The 20,355-nt window shown below is 39.0% G+C and overlaps 1 protein-coding gene across 1 annotated transcript; it reads left to right on the top strand.

Moving 5' to 3' along the window:
• On the top strand, window positions 1-19,700 carry rtca (RNA 3'-terminal phosphate cyclase). The gene is made up of 11 exons (XM_047050102.1): window positions 1-280; window positions 377-477; window positions 1,177-1,320; window positions 1,563-1,686; window positions 2,644-2,702; window positions 2,863-3,004; window positions 6,370-6,491; window positions 10,653-10,711; window positions 12,706-12,800; window positions 13,490-13,594; window positions 19,197-19,700. The coding sequence occupies exons 1-11, from the start codon at window positions 248-250 to the stop codon at window positions 19,284-19,286; spliced, it is 1,074 nt and encodes a 357-aa protein (XP_046906058.1). The 5' UTR covers window positions 1-247; the 3' UTR covers window positions 19,287-19,700.
• The last annotated feature ends 655 nt before the right edge of the window (window positions 19,701-20,355 follow it).

The following is a 20,355-nucleotide window of genomic DNA, read 5'->3' on the forward strand; positions in this document are numbered from 1 at the left end:
GAAGAAGAAGAATACAATTGACACGGTCTTGTTGGATTTCAACCACATTACGGCATTGTTTAGATTTGGGGAATAATCGTTTCATTTGCGTCTCCGTAGTGCGTGTTCACTGTGGAGTAGTTCGTGTTTTTCAATCCTGCAGAGTAGTTTGCTGAAAGGACAGGGACCAGCCGGTGTACGAAGGGTGCAAACGTCATCACATTTTAGCACGGTGTTCGATAAAAGTTACATACCGTTCTGTTCAAGAATGGCTGAAATTGACGGAAGTATCATGGAGGGTGTATGTATCGTTCATTTCAAATGAAGAATTATTTGTATACAATAAATATATGTTCAAGTATTTAGCCATTTTATTTGTATTTGCTTGTGTTTTTAGGGCGGACAAGTTGTAAGAGTATCAGCGTCATTGAGTTGCATCAGTGGCACGTCGATTACAATCAACAAGATCCGCGCAGGTAGAAGCACGCCAGGATTAAGGTAAATAATGCATATTGGATTATAATGATGTAGAAGTATAAAATGTGTCCGCTTAACCTTCCACATGTGTACGGTTTCTGTACCGTTTTAAGTCATTTAATTCAGTGTCGCTTCATTGTAATGCTAATTTTCTTTGTGCCGTATTTGTGTGCCAAAGTTAACCTACCAGTAAAGTTCTCCTCAGGCTATTCCATTGGGTGTACTCCCCCCCCCCCCCTCCCTGTTGATAAATCTCAGATTTGATTGTAGTTATTGCATGTTCAACATGGATTACAGGTCAAAAGTTGAATGAACGAGTACTTATGTCCTTTCGATTTCTTACAGGGTAAGTCGTTGTTGCCCATAACACGCTAGCATTCTGCTAACGAATGCTGATTGGTTAGTGAAGGACTGACTACGACCAAAGATCCTGCTTGTATTACATGTGAAGCTCAACCCATTTTTTGCCCACTGGTCGAACCTTTTAACTGTTAACCATGGGAGTCAGGAGGCTAAGCGGTTAGTGAATCGGGCTAGTAATCTGAAGGTTGCCAGTTCGATTCCCGGGCCATGCCAAATGATGTTGTTCATGTGTCCATGGGCAAGGCACTTCACCCCTACTTGCCTCGGGGAATGTCTTAATGTAAGTCGCTCTGGATAGTAGCGTCTGCTAAATGACTAAATGTAATGTTAATGTAACCACCATCTTCATTTCACCAGACCACAGCATCTGTCTGGATTGGAATTGGTGAGGGACATTTGTGGGGGCAGGTTAGAGGGAGGCACTGTTGGATCAACAGAAGTAGTGTTCACCCCAGGAAAAATCAAGGCTGGGAGTCACATTGCAGACACCCATACCGCAGGGTAAGCCAGAAATGGTTTCATTACTATAATTTTACCAATACATATACCCACTTTAAGAAATATGAAAATAAACAAAATTGACAAAAGCTGTTTGGCTAAGTACACAACATGAAAACAGTCTGATTTGTTAAGATTATCCCATTGTGAAGAAATTTTAACGTCAACAATAATGCTGAAATTTGTATCGGCTTCTGTTAAACTCTTCTTATTTCTTTGCCCTCTATTTTTGCTGTTGAGTTTAGGAGTATTGGGCTGCTGTTGCAGGTGTCTTTACCATGTGGCCTGTATGCAGATGGTCCCTTACATCTCTGTCTGAAGGGGGGCACCAATGCAGAGATGGCCCCACAAATTGACTACACTATTAAGGTATAGTGATACTGTAGAAATACAGTAATTTTGTTTGATGCTTTCAAAGATCCATATTTGTCCCAGGAAGACTATTGGAAACAAACCACAAGCACACAAGACAGACTATGCCCATGCCAATTTTAACTTTTTTTAATTATTGCATTTTCAATGATTAAACCCTGGCATACACAAAATGTATATGACTAACTTGCAACAGTCCAGTTGTATTTATGCACCAATAGTACAAATAGTTTAAATATCAGTCAAATAGAGATCTTGCATTACATTTAGTCATTTAGCAGACGCTCTTATCCAGAGCGACTTACAGGAAGTACAAGGACATTCCCCCCCGAGGCAAGTAGGGTGAAGTGCCTTGCCCAAGAACACAACGTCATTTGGCATGGCCAGGAATCGATAACTAGATTTCCTAACCGCTCAGCCATCTGACTCCCCTATAAATGTAAATACAGATGGAACACAATCAGACTTAGCATTACCCATTTAGCACCTTTCAAATTGTGCTTAATTTTTTCAGAACATTTCTCTGTTTGAAAGTTGACTTTGCCCTTTTATAATGTGGAAACAAATATAGCTAGCTTACGTCCATAAATATGTATGCAACATGTATCTCCACATACCATATTTGGATGAAACCAAGTGGACTGATATGCCAAAAATATATATTTGACACAACTAAACATAATGTATACAAAGTATCTAAGATGTTTGTCGTTAACGTCAAGTGTATTTACACATGTGTAAATGGGGAATGTTAAAATATGGAATATTAAGTTATTTAAATTATCTTTACCCTTACTGTTGACCTTCTGTAAAGGCCAACAGATATTTAAAATCAAAAGCAGTATTCTGAAAGCTCTGAACATGTTCCAAGTATTCCTTGAACTTGACAGTAATTAAATATGTCAGTTGATACAAACTATGAGTAATGTTTTTTAATGTTCATGTACATTTCAGGTTTTTAAACCTATTGTGGAAAGATTTGGAGTACACTTTGACTGTGATGTAAAAATGAGGTGAGCTGTCTCAAATTCTTATATTGCTCTATTAACATAGAGCCGTATCATATTTGACAAAGTTCTTTTTTTGTTTTGCAACTATTTTTGTATTCAACAGACAGTGCTGTTTGTTCATGTGTTTATACACAGTATGAAAATATGTTAACATTTCAAATAGGGGATACTATCCTAAAGGTGGGGGTGAAGTGATGGTAAAAATAAATCCAGTGAAAGAACTGACTCCAATCAGCATGACTGAGCGAGGAACCATCTCCAAGATACATGGGAGAGCCTTTGTTGCTGGAGTGTTGCCCTATAAGGTATGTAATAGTTGAGGATTATTGTACTACAAATGTGGCTATTAATATAAAAGCATATTTTTTTATTCAGCATCTCTCAGCATTTCTTTGATCTCACAACTGCATGCCGGTAACTCACTGGGTTTAATAGATAATGTCATATGAAACAACTGTCACTCTTATTGTTTTAACTCACTCACCTTTGCAGCCTTGATGGCTTTAGTTTAGTTAAATCTCTTGCTAGCATATTTTTCACTTCTCATTCTTCTCACAATTTATTCATTAATATTTTATAGAAAAGGTACAGGGTTCGTCTACATTTCTAAAAGGTTTCCATACAAAAACAATTGAGGCTGCCAATGTTTTTAGTTGTGCGGTATATATTTTTCGGTGCTAATTTACTACTCAACTAGTTTTAGTTGAGTATAGTTTAGTTGGCCGGCTTGTGTTAATCTTGTATTTACCCTTATATGCTGTACTTTCTGCAACATAATCACAAGCAAAAACTAAATTTAGGTAATGTTGAACTTGTGATAAAAGTCTTATCATTGTTTTGGAATGGTTGGAACGGACCAAAAAGCACATGAATGTAATCTAGTAGTGGTCCGTTATCGGCGTTAACGTGCTGCGTTAATGTGAGACTCTTATCGCGAGATAAAAAAATATTGCTGTTAATCTATTCTCAAAGTTGGGTTAGGAGCTGGATCTATACTACGCAAGCTATGATGACTTTCACCTTGATATTTTTGATCAAGGACAAGTCAATCAACGAGTCTTTGAACCTGTGTGTATGAAATTATCACATCAAACGTGACGTGCTAACATGGATGCAGCTAGGAAGCCGCCGGGTTTGCTTCAGGGGAAATGTATTTTTAAGAAGCTTACCAATGGAAACGTCGACAAGACTAAGGTTGTTTGCACCTTGTGCTATGCGGAATTAGTTTACTGTAGGAGTTCTTCCAGTCTCAAATGCCACCTAAACGCAAAGCATCCCTTAGCTAATGGGCCAAGCACTGATGTAGCGCAGGAGAAGAGTCGTCGTCAAACTACTATGTTTGAGTGCAACCGAGGCAAGCCCGTCAGCACAGCTCTATCAGCCAAGCTAACTAATCGAATAAACAGTTAATAAACACAAGTACATCTAATTGAACATAATTTATTTTCATCACCAATTATCATAGTAGAACAGCTTTCTCAAGCAGTTTGTGATGCATTTTAGAAACAGGAGATGAGCCCCTGGTCTAATGTGCCACCTGGTTTGAGAAACCCGTTCTCAAAGACTTACTTTTAGTAATTATTTGGGTAGCACACATATTCTGAATACTTTCGGTGGAATTCAAATGAGCAATTTTAATCTAGATTAACGCCAAAATTAGTGAGATTAATCTAGATTAAAAAAAAAAATCTATGCCCACCACTAATATAATTACATTTGTATGACTGCTCATCCCATCAATGTTCCAATGAGCATATGAACATAGCTTCATCTCACAACCCTGAGGGGGAGTAAAGACGCACCAGTGTCAAAGCCAAAAAGATCAAGTTATGCCGTAGAACATTAGTGCACGTGTTACAGCAAATGTATAGCAGGTTCAAGTACAACATGTTTGCAATATGTGTAGATTGATGATTTATTGTACTGCATAAGGAAAAGGAAGAAAGACAGAGAATTGTCTAAGGTCACACAAATGTAGCCAAGTAAGGAAATGTCAAGCAAGTCCTCAAGTAGGAAAATATTAAATGTATGACTTTAGTAAGATGCATATTAATGTTCTCACTAGGCATGGTTCGTTTTGAGCCCGTATTTTGGGAAAAGGCAAGATTTACGTGTGGCGTAAAGTGAAGCTTATTGTTACATCACTCATCCAGCCCGTCTGCCAACGATGGGCTCTGTGGAAAATAAGGCATAGTGCACCTTGACGCCCATGGCACGGTAGCCCTCTCTTGGCGGCTGTCTTGGCAGAAAGGGAGAACTTGAGGGAAGATTTCAGCAGTAGCCTGACCTCTTTGATCAAATTCTGACATGTTGATTCTTTTTTTATTTCCTGTTCCCAGTGACAGTTAGTTTAATCATTGATGTGACAGGCCATTAACAAGCCATCCAACCAACACATGGGTCAATATTGCCTATTGTTGATTGACTGTTTTACAAACATTTCTTCAATGCTGAGCAGGCCAGTTGGCCTCAATTTAGGATAAAGATCACAAGAGAAAAAATATCTAATACCCCCTTTCCACCAAAGTGAACCGGGAGCTAGTTCGGAGCTGGTGCTAGAGCCAGTTCGGAGCTGGTTCAATAACGGAGCCTTCTCATAACATTTGTTTTTAATTTCACTTATTTCATAGGATCATGATAAAACGCAGCAACCATGTCTGCACTGCACTGTGATGCTAGCCAGGTTATCGAAAAGTCTGAGCAAATTTACAAATTAGCAGTTTCATCAATAAAATAAGCATTTTCAGCAACTACACTGCCCACCTTTCGTTACATTTTAATTCAGATGCTGATTTACTAGTACCGTTTAGCTGAAATATGAATTGTAAAAACTTAGCAATGGCGGTCAAAGGATTCTGTTCGTCTTGTTGGTCACGGTAACCCTGCCCCAAGCAGCTCTTACTTGGTTCCCAATCTGACCCAGCTCCGAAGTGAAGTGGTGCTATTTGCGAACCACTTACGAACCACTTTTCCGGTTCCCAGTCTGTCGAAAGAGAAAGAACTGGTTCGCGATTAAGCACCGACACCCAAAATGCGTTGGTGGAAAAGGGGTATAAGTGACTTTGAAAAAGGGTTTGTTATTAGGGCATGGATGGCACTAATATTGGGTAGCTCTTATGCTTTGTAGGGCTGTTTACAGGCATGTGTTGGGTCCATTTGTTGTCCTAGGAGGTAGCTAACAGCTAATTACCTTTAAACTACGCTCAAACCTTTGTCATCTCTTCCTGGATTACAATACCCCATCCACAGGGCACAAGACGTCATTGAATGGTTAAATGAAAATGAATCATGCTATAACCTTCAGTCATCAAATCCAAAACAAGTTGATCATTCCGATTTTGGACAGTTAGTGTTCGACAGCACTGTCCATCACCATAAAGCACCTAGTTGGGGAATACCTATTGGTGTGACATCTCTCCTGTAGACTTCCAGACACTTGTAGAATCTATGCTAAGGCCCCACAACTTACTAAGATACTTTTTGTGTGCGTTTTTATCTAAATATTAACTGCTTTGCATCACATACATTCCTGGAGCAAAAGGACTAAGTGCGAAACTTCTGTATTGATGGTAAATTTGCATGTGATTGTAAAAAAAAACAATTGTAGGATTGTTTCGGTAAAAGTCTCAAAATTAAGACTAAAATAAGTAATACATTCCCCATTTCCTAGCTGGCTAAGGACATGTCAACCGCAGCAGTTTGGACCATCAGGAGAGAGATCAAGGATCTCTACATTAACATCCAGTCAGTGCACGAGAAGGATACAGCATGTGGCAATGGTCAAGGAATCATGTGAGCTTTTTGTACCCTTTACATTCCTTCAGTGTACCTAATGCATAAAATTCTATCCTTTAGGCTTTGAGAATTTAGTTTAACAGTGATGTGATTATAATTTCCAGTTAACTAATATAGCTAACCTGCTATATTGCACATTTCCAGTTTATTGCCATTAATTCCAATATATGGAATCGGCGTTAACGTGCTGCGTTAACTTGAGACTTATCGCGCGATAAAAAAAGATATTGCCGTTAATCTATTCTCAAAATTGGGTTTGGAGCTGGGTCTATACTACGCAAGCTATGATGACTTTCACCTTGATATTTTTGCGCGGATGTATACCTACCACTGTAGGGGGCGAGAACGAGTCTTCGAACCTGTGTGTATGCCTTGTGTATGAAATGATCACATCAAACGTGACGACGTGCTAACACGCTATCAAGCCGCCTGGTTTGCTTCAGGGAAAATGTATTTTTAACCCGTTAATTAGTAGCGTCACACATATGTGATCGTTCAAAAGCGGGCCCCACAGAGTACCGTCACAAGTGGGATTCTGAACATTCCAACCGACTATTTTCCGATAGACAAAAACTATATGACAAACGCAATAGTATGGCTTCAAATTGTACAATTAGGAGGCTAACAAGTAACACTAGCAGGTAGTAGCATTGCTACGAGTATTATGCTAGGTTGCTAGGTAACGGAAGCTAACTAAAGCTAGCTAGCTTTCGTTTTGAAAAAATACTCACTCTGGTGGAAGCGTCTGTAATATTTAGAACTCACTCATCTAAAGGTTAAGAAGCTTCCCAATGGAAACCTCAGAAACACTAAGGTTGTTTGCACCTTGTGCTATGCGGAATTTGTTTACTATAGGATTTCTTCCAGTCTCAAATAACACCTAAACGCAAAGCATCCCTTAGCTAATGTGGAAGATGCCGGGCCAAGCACTAACGTAGCGCAGGGGAAGAGTCGTCGTCAAACTACGATGTTTGAGTGCAACCGAGGCAAGCCCGTCATTACAGCTCTATCAGCCAAGATAACTTATCTAATAAACACAAGTAGGCTGAACATTGAACATAATTTATTTTCATCACCAATTATCATAGTAGAACGGCTTTCTCAAGCAGTTTGTGATGCATTTTAGAAACAGGATATGAGCCCCTGGTCTAAATGCGCCACCTGGTTTGAGAAACCCGTTCTCAAAGACTTACTTTTAGTCAATATTTGGGTAGCACACATTCTGAATGCCTTCGGCGGTATTCAAATGAGCCATTTTAAACTAGATTAACGCCAAGATTACAGTGAGATTAATCTAGATAATAATTTTAAAAAATCAATGTCCACCACTAATGTGTGTGTGTGTGTATGTATGCATGCATGCGTTCCCATGAAAAGTTTCCAACTTAGAAACTTCAAAAAATTCCCGGAAATGTGCAACCCTAATACCAACTAAACGCCAAGTGGCACATGGGAACTTGCAGGAGAACAGGAGTCGCCGTCCACTGTAATACACTAGAACAGGGGTTTGTTCAACAGAGAAACGAGGGAAATCGCTCTTTGCTCATTGCTCTGTTTTTACTGATACACGAGTTGCTAGGAGTAGCCACAACTGAATACAAACCAGACCTAAAATGATGCAATGATAGCAATGATGTTGCAGGTGTTCAACTGACTTAAGTAAAAGAATATAGGCTAGTTAACATTCAAATCCATGAAAAATGATTTTGTGTTATAGAATTAAGCAATTTGGATTTTGACTATACTGTGCTAACCGCAGTTAGAGGTTATCAAATGAGGCATATATTCCAGTGCGGTTTATACTCAGATTTACAAACACAAAGCTCCCATTCTGGTGGGGTGCGGTTTATAGAAAATGCGTCTTATTTTCCGAAAAATACGATATATTGTTTGACAATAGGGCACTATAGACATTTTTCTATCATTTATATAATCAAATCCCAATCTTTACGGCAATATTTACGGATATATGAAGCGCAGTGAAAGGGAGTGATTGATGGCTAATATTAACCAAAGATTTTCATAAATGTTAGCCAATTCATCTTAATCTTTAGATTCTAATGTAACATTGGATGGAACTGTGCACCGGTCACTATCAGCTCACAGCAGTCACATACTGTGCACTAAGTAAAGTGCGTTTTTAAGATAAATTAAAGCAGGTCGCACGACGACTATTATTTGCACTCGCACAAATGCTCCTGTGAGGAGTTGGAAAGATGTGAGGTTGGCAACTTCTCCCTTTTGGCACACAACTTTGTGTCACTTATTCAAGTAGGCCTACAAAGACGATACTTTTTAAACAGAAAACATAGGTAGCTACCCACAACGTGACCCAGAACTCACTGCTCCCCTTGAAGGTGCAGTCTCCACTTGAACCTTCCAGTGAATTTTGTACAAGTTGTCCGCTAACTCCCAAATATATTTTTGAGGTCACACAGATTAAGTTTCGGTAGCATGTGCGACCAAAATGGTCGCTACTTACTTGTTTTATAAGAACTTGATAAATGGCAACTGATTCAAGAATATAATAACCCCTTAATACCACTATTTAGGGCAATTTACAGGTGATCAGCTCATCAATATGCATACAGAATGTAATGTACACATTCACAAATGGTAATGGACAGGTTAGGAAAGGAAATTACAGCAGGGTAGGGACTGTTATGATTATAGTATTCACAATATTAAGAGCTATAAATTAGTACACGACAACTGTATTATATATTGTATTGTTGTATACAACAATAGTATTGTTTTGGTGGTTGCACAGTATGTGTGCATTATTTACAATGACAAAGTCGTCAGATGTATAGGGAATAGAACTTTTTAGATCTGCCAGACATGAAAGTGACGTTTGTGACTGTGGTAAATGCTCTAAGACTGCACAAATGTGCACAATGCACTATGTTGAAGGGAACTTGACTGAAGTTGGTCACCAAATCAACTGATTTGGCTGGGGTCTACGTGATCATTGTCAGCCGACAATAGACTGTTGAGAAAGTTGAGCTTTGCATTTATTGATGCAGCTAGACATTTTTGGATGCAGTTATTTGAAGGGGGGATGGGATAACGCACTAATCTACACACAGAGCCCGATAGATGTACTCACAGTTTACCAGCCCAAACAACAGACATTTTACCATGAGCACATTGCAATACCTGTGACTATTTCTTTATCTTAGTTGGTAGATATTCAGGGATCAAAACTTTTGACATCTGCCAGAAATGTAAGCCAAATACACTGAAGATGTACTCTGAATGTTGGTAAATCTACTTGCAAAACAGTAGGTTGAAGGGAACTTGATGGTCACCTAACCGTGGTGTATTAGGAAGGGGGGTGGAATACATATATTTTTTTTTTAGGTTGGCCTTTATGGGTACCGTATTTTCTGGACTCTTAAGTTGCACTGGACTATAAGTCGCATTTATTTAGAAATGCTGTGCTAAGAGTATTATGCTAGGTGACTAGGTAATAGAAGCTAACTAAAGCTTGCTAGCTTCCGTTTCTGAAAAATAACTTGCGCTGTGGGGACCGTCGGAAATATTTATGACTCACACGTCTAAAGGTCAACATTTAAAAACATGTTAAATTATATTTTTTTTATATACAAGTCGCAGGACCAGCCAAACTATGAAAAAAAAGTGTGACTTATAGTCCGGAAAATACGGACTGTGTATTTTCATTTAGAGACCCACTGCAGTCAGTCGTAATGTTTGTGACATCACTTACAATAAATAAATAAACACAAACAATAAAACATTTTGCTGGATGATTGAAGGGCTATTGAAATTGATTCGTTTTACCACCTTGCCTTTTGCTTTGTGCAAGAAACACCATCTAGCAATAATTTTGTCCGTAACAGCATCCCTGTATGAAAACTCTGTCATTTGACCACCTATCCATGCTATAAGTAGGGAAAACGGGCACAGTGCTTCTAGTGTTAAAATGACATGATTGTATATAAAAATCTTTACCTTAAACATTGTCACATGACAGCTAATTACTGGTGTCTAGGCTCTGGTGCCATGCCATACGTATGCCGAACTGAAAGCCTACATATCAAGTTTGACTGAGTTTGATTAATGCTCTTGATGAAACTTTTATGCTGTCCAACCAAACGGTGGTTATAACAGTCTTTTTACACTCTTTTTACTCAGAATCATTGCAGAGTCTTCCACCGGCTGTATATTTGCTGGGTCATCACTTGGAAAGAAAGGTAAGAAATATGTTGTGTATTAATTTTTTTGAATACTTACAAAAGCTATGATCAATATCATTGTGCTTTATTATAAAAAAACTAACATGAATGTTTGAATGTGTATTCAAAACTTTTCAAGTATGTCAAGATTGACACAAAATGTCCACGTTTTGTGAAATGACCATTCTAATATTGAAGGCCTGAAAAAATTATGGTTAGTTTTTTTGTTACAGATTTTTTGTTTATAATTGTTTTACTATGGCGCTAGAGTGAGGGGACCCATTGTCGTCCATTCCAACTCTCCAACGTTACAGATCCCATTATCTTCCACGACCGTTTCTTCCATTAATTTCTTAAAGAAGATTTGCTGCAGCAACAAAAGAAACACACCAATATGTATACACCTTACATTGCTGCATAATAAATTACAGCCTCTTACTTTGATATTTAAATATTTAAACACGCTCTCAAACCATACATGTAGCATCAAACTTGACATTTCACTATTGAAAGTGATTGGATGGATGATAATGGGGCCAACTGCTAACATTTTGAAAATAAAAAGTCTAGGCATATCCCTATTGGATTTTAAAACCAAAATGCTATACCATAGGTGCATCTATATATTAAAGTACAATACCACCTGTTTGAAAGGTGCGATATCCCATCCCCCCCTTCTAATGATTGATCGCATAGTAAATCAATGGATTTGGTCTCAACAGTTCTTTTCAACGTTGTTACCTCACTAAAATCCAGTTACCTAACATTCGAAGTCCCATTCGAAATTCCATTCTGATAGGCCTACATACAGCTCAAGAATAAACTTAGCCTATTGTTACATTCACTTGCTCTTTGTACAAAATATGGGCATTCATTGCAGCCAGAAGTAAGAGGTCATAAAACTAATTTACTCATTTATACCTTTTGATGTGAGTGTACATAGGGACTTAAACAAGTAATGTGAGTGCGCAGAGCGCATATATTACAATGTAATATGAATATTAAATTGGAATTGTTTGGTTATATTTGCCAAATGTGTTTTAACTATTAATATTATTATATTTAACTTTAATGTATCAGTGTTAAAAAATTTGTCCCGGGAACTATGACACTAAGGACCTATCCAAATGTCCCCCCTATACCCCAAGCCCTGAACCCTCACAGATTTACTTGACATTACCTAGTAAGTGATTGAGTGCAAAGGGCTGCAAGGGCTCAAAAGGCTATAAATGGGAATGGGACAGCACTTTGCTGCATTATCTGCAAAATCTGATGAACTACACAACCTAAACAACCTACACACAGTTCTAGCTATATTAACCTGAGCTTTGTGTTTAAACTTACATGTCCATTTTCATTTTTATCAGTTACATCAGGGTTGGTTGCTCCTTCTATGCATGCTTGTTTGTTTACCGTTATCTTCTTTCTTGTCTTAAGAGGCGGGTTTGCATGGATTTCTTTTCTCACTTCCGGGCTTCCCTTGGTAACCCTTGTGTTTCATGTCACAATGTGAAACGCATATAAAAGCAAAAGTTCTTGGTAGTTCCACAACTAAACAATGTGTTACTTGGAGAAGGGTATCAGAATCAGGTTTATTCTTGAAGTGTACACAAACAAGGATTTTGCTTTGGTGGGCAACTACATACAATAAGCATATTTAAGAGTCTTATAAACATGAGTTTTATACATCCGGCTGAGGAACTTTTAAGGCTTCAAAGGATACTGCATCCATTTGTTCCCCATCAACAGCAACAACCTCCTATGTACCCACCTCCCTACAACAAAAACAGAGAAAAAGTTTATAAATGCCGACAGAGGGAGGAGCCTGTCATAACATGTATACACAGTCTCTTTCCCAGAAGGACAGGCTGTCACTTAATTTTATTTTATTCAGATACTGGATTTTAATTGGAAAAGCATGCTGTTCACAAGAAGACTGGTGACAATGTGCGGTGGTGCATGCAACACCATAAGAGATTAAGTGGATCATATTTTCTCATTCTGTGCCATAGGTGTGTATGCTGATAAAGTGGGTATCGAGGCTGCTGAGATGCTGCTCAGAAATATAAGGCACAATGGCTGTGTGGACGAGTTCCTTCAAGACCAGGTAATAAAGACTTCCATGATGTCTTCATTGAAGTATTTTCATAGACACACTGCTGCAGATTTTTGCTCTTGCAGCTGTGTCAGTCAGGTATTATCCATTAAAGACCAGGCTAATCACACCATATTGTATATAGCCCCCACTTTTTCGTTACACAATGTATTAAGTCACCACCAGGACTATTAGACCTTCTGACGTTTGTATTATAGACCAGGGGGCACTAAACACAAAAAATCCAGTGCCTCCTTGTGGAGTGTTGTGTTCTGCATAATATCTGCATGCGTTGTAAATAGATTTTTGTTCAGGGCTGTATGCAAGATGATGGATAGTGGCTAGATGAGCTGGTGGCAAGCTATCAGGGCATTGCACCCACAGGACGGGCAGACTATACACACAATTATTGGAGGTTTTGTGATCCATTGGTTGGAATTTCACAGAAAGGTTTACTAAATAGGAAATATATTTTGCATACAGTAAATAGCCTACCTGTGGTACTAGACATTCCTGCCTCTATCCTTCCACCCTTTCGTTCATGAGGGTAGAGATGACAACCTCCTTTGCTGGCGCTCACCTTTTGTGCCTGACAACTTTCTCTTGGCCCTCCATCTGAGGTATTGAACCTGGCTTTGCATTGCTTGGGTGTCATTGAGACCCCAACACAGCCCTAACTTCACTGTTTCTTAATTTTCAAGGTAATCACCTTCATGGCCTTGGCAAAAGGCACCTCCAAAATCCGCTCTGGCCCTGTCACTCTACATACAGAGACGGCAATCCATGTGGCAGAGCAGCTCACTCAGGTTTGTCCACTTAATGAACGAGCATTAATTAAAATATATTTTCCCTGTGTTATAGTACATTAAGCCAGTTGTTCCAAAACTGGGGGCTGTTGTGACCCCTTGTGGGGGCACAGTTATAATAAGGGGGGTGTGGCAAGGCAAAAAAAATGTTTTATGTAAAAATAAACCTCTTCAGTGATACAAGACCCCACTCTGAAATTATCTTGATTATTGTGCTGCAGTAAATAACTGAGCACAAGATGTATATTTTATCATATTTTATTACCTCAAGAAGACTCGCAGAACCCGCTTGAGCAGTCTGTTATAGTTGTAGCTGTTGTTGTCATGGAGTAACAGAAAACTAGCTAGCGCAATTGATGAATCTGAAATTGCAGAAACTGAGTAAAATTATAAATGAATGATGCATAGTTTTGCTCTAAACCAGGGGTGTCAAACTCATTTTCACCGAGGGCCACATTAGCATTATATTTGCCGTCAGAGGGCCAGTTGTAACTACGATGTAACGTCAGTAACGATGTAAAAACATGGTGTTTTTGTTGTAACTTTTGTAAACATAGGGCCTATTATGCTGCAATTGAAGTCCACCTTTTAATTCTTGGACAATCTGCTGTTTTTCTTGGAGGATACATTTGCATATTTTTCTCTGTGTTTGGTGACAAAATGCAAGCGCCATAGCGCGAGAGCAAAACCTTTTTTGCCCTTCATTTGAACGCAGAATAGCTTTTTGAGCTTTATGTAAAATAAACATTGCCGTTTTCCAATTGGTAAAACCTTGTCTAATGAAGGTGATGTCTTCATCATTTCTGGCTCAAAATTGTCGACAAGGGAAGCAGAAACATGCTAGCTTGGCTGAGTACTCTAACCAAGTTCGAGAGCGATACCAACTTGGGTTGAATGCCCAAGGACCTTGGCTGAAAATGCACATGGGGTACGTTCGCAGAACCGGCTGCATTGGAGTGCTGTCATTCAAACCATGCTCGCCTTCACCCAGTTAAACTTTGCGTTTGACACTGATGTGCATACACTGCTTTTAGAGGCGGGATGTCGTCACTTTGCCGTAACACAATCGAAATGCATGGTGAGAGATGTTGTTTATGGTCAATGCACGCTGTAAAGCAGCGTAGACTTATTTCAATAGCGCATTAAGCTTCCGCGGGCCACATAAAATGACGTGGCGGGCCACATTTGGCCTGCGGGCCTTGAGTTTGACACCTGTGCTCTAAACATACTCAGCAAGTGCCATGTGAGCATAAAGCAGATGGATCTGCTCAAAACATCTAACTAAAAGAAAGACAAAAAAATATGATGAGGCATACCTCACAGTCGGATTCACCATTACAAAGGTGGGGGATGAAGAGACCACAGTGTGTTGTGCGCCTCAAAACATTAGCATCTGACAGTATGAAGCCAAACGAGTTGAGACTGCATTTAGAGACATCGCAAAACAAACACAGAGAAGCCAATAGATTTTTTTAGGAAAAAACAACTCAACTGTCTTGCACAACAGTCGCTTTACGAAGGCAGCATCTGTACATTCAAATGCCCAACAAGGCGGTCTACACAGTAGCTCAAAACAATGAATGTTGTTACACAGTAACAGTGCGTTCACACTGCAGCGACGCAATGCGAGCGACAACATGTTTTCCATTCATTTTCTATGAAGCCAAGCGAATCGCTTGCGTGGTGCATTGTGGGTAGCGACACGACGCGACAGAGTTGAGATTTTCTCAACTTTATGCAAATGAGGAGCGATTTTCGCTAGCGATGGCCAAACGGAGTGTTTTCTTGTTTCTCGTAACGTAGCAACCATGGCAAACATTTCTAGCTTTCTAGGTTTCAAGGTGGAGGAGAAACTAATCGTTTGTGTGGCTGCTTACCCAGTCCTGTACGATACATAACTGTATTTGTACAGAGATGTTAATTTAAAAAAAACAATGCATGGCGCAAGGTTTGCCGAAGTTGTGGGTGCTTGTACTTGTCAGTTTAGTCACATTAAGTAACTTCGTTCTGTGGTAACTAGCTAGCTAGCCCGGCTGGAACTCCCTATCGTATCGACAGATTAGCAGAGACTGAGGAATATAGTAAAACGTTTTTTACACATGTCAACGTGTATGTCTATTAAACAGTTTTGTATGTTGTATACAAGTTGTATTTTGATCGATGTTGCAACTACGTAAACCCAAGTCTGCACACTTGGCCATGACAACTACAACAGTGACTTTAGAGAACTACATTCTACATTTATCTGTTTGAAACGCCCCCGAGCGTGGTGAACTGTGGGAAGGCAAACGATGGCAAGCGATTCGCGTCGCTGCAGTGTGAACGCACTGTAAAACATTAGACGCTGCATGCTTCGGTTTTAATGCTTCCACTCTAAAAGTGACTAGTTCCTTATTTATTTATTTTTTTCTCAGTATAAGTTGTCACACACTTAATTTAAAGTGTTAATTAAAATGTTTCAAATAAATCCTCCTGGTTGTCTTTAGGTGAATGCATGTAAGGGGGGTTGAAAATATTTTTCTCTGCAAAAAGGGGGCGCGGCAGAAAACGTTTGGGAACCACTGCATTAGGAAATGCACACTTGATTGTTTTAAAGGAAACCATGCTTTACAATGATCAAACAGTGATTGATCAAACAGTCTAACTGAAAGGCATGCATGGCTATCAGTGTTAGCAAGCTTCCTGGTTAACTGGATAGAAAAGCATTCCTGCCAGTTTGTCAGCCTGAAAGAAATCGCAAGCAAGACATTGTCACCGTATTGTGTACCGTATTTTTCGGAAATAAAGCCGCGGTTTATACCCCGATTAAAACATGTTCTTGTAGTGGTGCGGCTTATTTCGATGCGGCTTGTAGCGTGTTTCTATAACAAAACAACGGTAGAATTTTTTTTTTGTGAATGCTATTTAACCCGTTAGCGTCGCACATATGTGATTGTTTGAATGCGGGTCTTAAAGCGTAACGTTGCATATACGCGATTTCGAACATTCCAACTGAATATTTTCCGATGGACAAAAACTATGCCACTAACGCTTATATGGCTTAAAATATACTAATGAGAAGGCTAACAAGTAACACTAGCATGGTAGTAGCATTGCTACGAGTATTATGCTAGCTAACTTGCTAGCCCAGAAATTAACTAAAGCTAGCTATCTACCGTTTCGGAAAAATAACTTGCACTTTGGGGACCATCGGAAATATTTAGAACTTGCGCGTCTAAAGGTAAATATTAGTTAATTCCCGGGCAATAGAAAACATACATTATGCACTTACTTACTTTCGTTTTCGAATTGTGTTACACAATTCTTGGTATCATTGTTCCCATATCAAGTGCGGCATATATTCCAGTCCGACGCAGTGCGTCCCATTGGGCAAGTTGGCAGGTGCCCAGGGCCTCGGCCACCAGGGGGGGGCCTCGTTGTATTTAAGATTTTATTTTTTTATAATGAAAATAAATCACTTGTCATTGCAAACTAATGACAATTCAAATTGAGCAATGAAAACACAATTCTTCAATTCCATTCTTTTATAGCCAATTTCTTTTCTTAAAATCCAGCATGGAACATATGATTCCATGTCATATGACGTTTCTATCAGGAGAATTTTCATGTGGTGGAGTGTGTATGATCGCGGAAACATGAAACGATTTCAAATAAGTATTAAGACATATTCCTAGTCTAGGTATAGCAAAAAATAGCCTAAACTTTCCCAGACTTTTAGCTGCGGTACTAATGCTGAGGGCTCGTTGATATCGCTGCTTTACTAGAACGTGCATTTAGTCATTTATTTAGCAGAATCAGAGGGGATTTTATTCGCCATGAATGTTTGCACAAACAAGGAATTTACTTTGGCAGGGAGGTGCATACATTAAACATATAGGAATATTTAAACTTTAATATGTGGACTAACTATACAAAAAGAGCAAGGTCTAGCTAATACTAAGGGGGGTGCTAGCTAATACTAAGGGAAGTAAAAAATAAAATATCCATAAGTAGCCATAATTTACAATCTAACCTAAAAATACAGATAGTGTACTCAGACGCTCTTAGCCTCTTAGTACTCAGAGCCTCGTATCTATGAGTTGTTGCGTGTTGTGCTGATGTTGTGCACACCCAATAAACTCTAAATTTGTAGGTCGCAGAGTACTTGTAAAAAAAGCTTGACTAGTGCCGATGCAGTTGTTTTGTATGTCGCATCTTCGGGAAAAACTAAATCGCACTCAGCACCAATGGATTTTGTGCATGGAGACATATCGGAGAACATCTCAGAAGTCAGGAGCGCAGCAGGGAGCACGTTGATATTATGGAGAATTGGCGCCAACTTGTGGCAAGATTGAAACTAAACACCACAATAGACTCCAATTGACAATTAGTTTGGAGGGGATTGGTGCTTTGGTGGGGGGATTTTTTTTTGGGGGGGGGGGTCGGGGTCAAAATTGTTCTTTGCCCACTGCCTCCAATTAGCTAAAACTGCCCCTGATTCCAGTGCGGTTTATAGTCAGATTTACCACCATTCTGGTGGGGTGTGGCTTATTGATAATGCGGCTTATTTTCCGAAAACAATTGTATGTTGTTTTTATCCAAAGCGACTTCCAAAAGAGAGCTTTAGAAAAGAGCATAGGTCACTGATCATAACAGAGGTAGTCCCAAACTTTGCAAGCAGCCAAAACATGAAGCATATATTGTGAAAAAACTAAACAAGTGCGAAAGGGAAGACCCATTAGAGCATGCAGTTATACAAGTTACAAATTAAAACAACATGAACCACAAAGTGCAAGACTGTACCTGTAGAAGAACAATCAACAGTAAAATATTTCACAGCGAGTATAAGAGTTAACTTCGTTATAACTAACTTACAAGAGCAACAAGTCACTCAATAAGAGTCATTGTGATCCTGGAGGAAACTAACATCAGGTCCAGCCAAGCATTCCTAAGTGCCGTTGTACTCCCGGAACAAGTGTGTCTAGAGCCTTTTCTTGAAGGTATCTCTGCTCTTTCTGCCCCAAGTGGGTCAAAGCATTTGAAAAGATTGTGACAAAGGAGTGCCTTTTCTAGATAGTCTGAGGTACAACAGGATGTGGTATTGAGTCTGAAGTACCCTTCCCTGAGATGTGCTTGCAAGAAATACCCCTAGGCTAGCCTATACAGTAGAATTGTGCCATGGCACAGCAAAGCTACAACATATCTGAATCAATTTGGCTGCCAAAATGAAGGGCATGTGTCTTTGCACATTCCTCTTCATCCAGAAAGGCTTTAGCACATTTGCACCTGAAATATATATTTTTTACGGTATTACCTTTCTGTTACGTATGTCACATTTTGATTATAGACTTCTAAATGCTTCCCATAGTTATTTTGAATAGGATAACGTAATTAGGCTTGTCAGTGTTACTTGAAATATTTAATCTACTCCATAAAGGAATATTCGTGAGAGAATCCCCAACCCACAACTTTTTACCAGAAAGCATTTTAGTGTTGTTGTACTTCAAAGCATCATATTTAAATGGTTGAGTATTTGGACTGGATTCTGAAAATGGACACGGAACCTGAACTGTCTTGACCATTAATGTTGTAACCTTTCATTTCAAAATGTCTCTGTTCTCAGGCCAAGTTTACAATAACGAAGGCAGATGACGACAATGAGACTTACATCATTGAATGCCAAGGAGTGGGTACCAGCAACTCTAATTTGTAGTTATTGTCACCTTTTGATGTTTAATTTTGTACACAGCTCCATTGATGGAATTAATCAATCGGTGTATGCGTGTGTATTTATATACATGTCAATTAAGTGCCAATTACTTTGTGAAAAGTCAGTCCTATATTGTAATGACTTAAGCTGCTTATACCTCAGACTGATTTGAATGAAATAAATTGAATTTTTCTGTTTCAAATATTCGTTATAAACAGATTGGATGCCCTTTCTTAATCTCTCCAATCTGTTTCCTTTGGATGAAGCTTGATTTTTGAACAACACAATTAATAGGGTGTAAATGTAATATCTTAAAAATATTAGCACATTCACCCTGTTAATCACAAGGTTGATGAAATTGATACATTTAGTTTTAAGGCTGATAAAAATACAAAATAAATACATGTGACCATCTGATCCTTATTGTCCTATTTTTTTTCAATGCAATGCATTAGAGGTGAACCAATAGGTTTGCAGGTTAGTGTGTCCTCAGGGTTTTCCATGATGCCAGACTGAAAGTATCAGGTCACTACATGTTTCCAGCTAACAACACCTAAACCACTTTGTGAATGTGTGACAAATGATGTACCACTCAACTACAAATGGATGAAAATCAGAAATAAGAAAATCAGGTGATCATGGTGATGTCAAGAGAGAATAAATTATAAAATAAATATTGGAATAAAAGCTTAAAGGAGGCTTGAAATGTACACGTTTGTGTAATAAGAACAGGGTTACCATGTGAGGGTTGATCTGGTTTCAGTAACCTGAACAGGTTACCAGTGCTGACGATCAGTGACTCTTAAAGGCACAGCTCTTAAAGCCACATTTTGTATTTTGTCCCGGGCTACATCACAATAGTGTATAGATGGGATTAGGAAAGTAAGAATAATCTACTGAACTATTGGTATGCTGGGTGCCCTGAACCTCACATTTTGAGGCATTTCAATGAAGGCATGTCTGACATTGTGTCCTGGAAGACACATGAACAAAGTGAATGGACCCAACCTCCTCCAGCACATCAGCAGGTCTGGATCTCTCTCATAGCAGGTGAGCTCTATCCAGTTTTAGC

Source organism: Hypomesus transpacificus, unplaced genomic scaffold (assembly GCF_021917145.1).
Source record: "Hypomesus transpacificus isolate Combined female unplaced genomic scaffold, fHypTra1 scaffold_100, whole genome shotgun sequence".
In the NCBI taxonomy this organism is placed as follows: Eukaryota; Metazoa; Chordata; class Actinopteri; order Osmeriformes; family Osmeridae; genus Hypomesus; species Hypomesus transpacificus.

Coding starts and splice junctions, on each gene's coding strand:
- rtca (XM_047050102.1), top strand. CDS start 248: ATGGCTGAAATTGACGGAAGTATCATGGAGGGT. Junction 281..376: donor ACGGAAGTATCATGGAGGGT/GTATGTATCGTT, acceptor TTGTGTTTTTAG/GGCGGACAAGTTGTAAGAGT. Junction 10,712..12,705: donor GTCATCACTTGGAAAGAAAG/GTAAGAAATATG, acceptor TCTGTGCCATAG/GTGTGTATGCTGATAAAGTG.